This window comes from Alosa pseudoharengus, unplaced genomic scaffold (assembly GCF_046254945.1).
Source record: "Alosa pseudoharengus isolate Yale_2024_CS ecotype anadromous, Long Island Sound unplaced genomic scaffold, YU_APseudo_1.1 YU_APseudo_1.1_scf_10, whole genome shotgun sequence".
NCBI classification, from domain to species: Eukaryota; Metazoa; Chordata; class Actinopteri; order Clupeiformes; family Clupeidae; genus Alosa; species Alosa pseudoharengus.
The window spans coordinates 34,286,597-34,289,096 of record NW_027468565.1 but is presented as its reverse complement, the minus strand read 5'-3'; the positions used below and the strand labels follow the sequence as shown (position 1 = coordinate 34,289,096).

Genomic DNA, 2,500 nt, shown 5'->3' with positions numbered 1-2,500 from the left:
AGCCTTTGACACCAGTGAAAACACTGAGACAGCAGAAAGGAAAATCGCACCCCCTAATAGCGAGAAAAAATAAGATGGTGCTGGAGGAGAGGATAACAGAGAAATAGAGGGAAAGAAAGTGAGAGAGAGAGAGAGCAAGAGAGAGAGTGAGAGAGAGAGAGATAAAGAGAGATCAAGAGAGAGAGAGACAGAGAGGGAGGGGGTTGAGGGCCACACAAACAGATCGGAAAACCATCTTTGTGCTCGTCTGAGCATAACACTGGTAATGAAAACATGACGAGAAAAGCAGAGAGAGAGAGAGAGTGTGTGAGAGAAAGAAAAAAAGAGAGAGAGAGAGAGTGTGTGAGAGAAAGAAAAACAGAGAGACGGCAGAAAGAGAGTGTGACGGAGAGATAGAGCAGTGATTACTAGTGACACAGACAGTAATACAAGAACACTAGAATAAACCCTGACTATCGGAGCGATCACACTCGCTGAGTAGGACACACTCACTGAGGAGAACAGGGCAGAGAAACACCTTGCATGGAAAGCCTTGCATGAAATTCCTGTCCATACGAGGTAGGACACGACACTCTAGCACTAACCTTGGAACATCAGTAAACACCACACACACATACGCACGCGCACATGAATGTCAATCAACAGATCAAGGTGTTGACACAGAGGTCAATGTTCAATAACAAGGGGAAATCTAGACGCGCCCCTAGCGGCAGCAAATTACATTTGCTGCCAGGGCTAGTCTAGCAACTCTCCGTTGGCTTGTGAGCTCCAGAAATCGAAACTCAATCAGGCCAATGAAATCTTGTATAGAGTCGTTAGGTGGGCTTAACATAATGATTGATGGCAGAGTTGCAACGGTTTGGCTTGAATTCCCTGCTACTTGAAAACAAATAAGATGGATGTTGTTGTTGGCGAACAGTGTGACACGAGTTAAGCTTTTATTAAGTTGGCAAACGTTTAAACTAGCCAACTAGCTTCCCATGGTGGGAAACGCATGGGACTCATAGCGCTGCCGCTGTCCTATTGCGTGCAGAGGGAATTTGAAAGACAACTGATTATCCCGCCCCTCGGACTGAGCACTGCGAACGGTGAGTGCCCAGACCCTACATTTTAATGTGGGTCTGGCTCGTCAGGCTAGGACACACACACATACTGATGAAAAGGTATATCTGGAGTGTACTACTGTATGAATAAATGTAAGAGCATGTGTACACACACACACACATTATACAACTCTAATGCACGCAAACATGATGGTCGAGGCATACTTTATAACACAACAACTACCATACCCTCAAGCAGCAACACATTACACAAACAGCACTGCAGTGAGCTATGAAACTGAATGAATATAGATCACATCTTCGGATGTAAAAAGCTCACAACAGGCCCTGAGATGAGGCAGAAGAATAATCAGATGCAGAATTGGATTTCAATTCTCCATATGATCGGCTGCCAGAGGCCGGTTAATGGTGGGAAGGTGATTAGGGAGGAGATGTGAGAGGCAGATTTGTGCTGGAACACAATGGTGTTTTGTTTGTTTGTTTTGTTTGTTTGATTGCTTCTCTGGAAACAAGGTTGTTGTTGTTGGAGTGTCGCGATGATTTCCCATGGTTCTTCACTCACCTCCAATCTTGGCATTGTAAGCCACACCCACACCACAGATGCCGTTGCTAGCGACGGCGGCCACCTCCCCAGCACAGCGTGTCCCATGCCTAGAAACACACACACACACACACACACACACACACACACACACACAGACACACACACACACACAGACACACACACACACAGACACACACAGACACACACAGACACAGAGAAGGTTCTCAAACAGAATACTAAAACAAGAATGAGTTACCATCAAACTTCCTACACACACAGAGATTTGCTTCTCTGAACCTTGGTAAAAAAAAAAATGATGAGAGAGAGATTGAAATGGAGAGGTAGAGAGAGAGAGAGAGAGAGGGCAAAAGGGGAAAGGAAGAGAACAGAGAAGACAGCGGTCATTCTAAACATTAGCACTTCCTTGTGCGCGTACTGGTCTTGCCCAAAAGGCGATCAATAGCGGGAGGGTAGCCGAGCGTGCATGCTAATAAAGAGATTCCTAATATAAAGCTTTCTCTCACAAACCCAGATCAATCTCGCTGGCTGCTGAGCGCTGGGAGAGGCATAGATATTACATTCATGGCCTGGGCTTAAGATGCAGAGCAGAGTGTGAGGGCTACGCTATTGAAACCCAATGAGTCATCAATACATCAACACGGCACAAAGAACTATTATTGTGGGCAGCCTGGAGGGAAGAGACAACCCTGTTATTGAAAAAAAAAATCTTTATTTTATTTCTGCACAACTCATGTACAAATAGCGTCCTAACATCACTTTGAAGACCACACAAGGAATTTTTCATTGGAATGGGCATCGTATAGGCAGAGCTGATATGATATTGAAGGGGGGTGTCTATACCATTCATGGGCACTGCTATTCTTGTGGATCG

At 45.2% G+C, this 2,500-nt stretch overlaps 1 protein-coding gene across 3 annotated transcripts in view; it reads right to left on the bottom strand.

The window, feature by feature from the left end:
* The window catches only part of furinb (furin (paired basic amino acid cleaving enzyme) b), an 83,979-nt gene that overhangs the window by 22,485 nt on the left and 58,994 nt on the right, over positions 1-2,500 (bottom strand). For all 3 annotated transcript variants that reach the window (XM_076270563.1, XM_076270556.1, XM_076270546.1), the window contains exon 7: positions 1,627-1,715. In XM_076270563.1, coding sequence (XP_076126678.1) covers positions 1,627-1,715 — 89 coding nt within the window. The remainder of the gene's footprint in view (positions 1-1,626; positions 1,716-2,500) is intronic.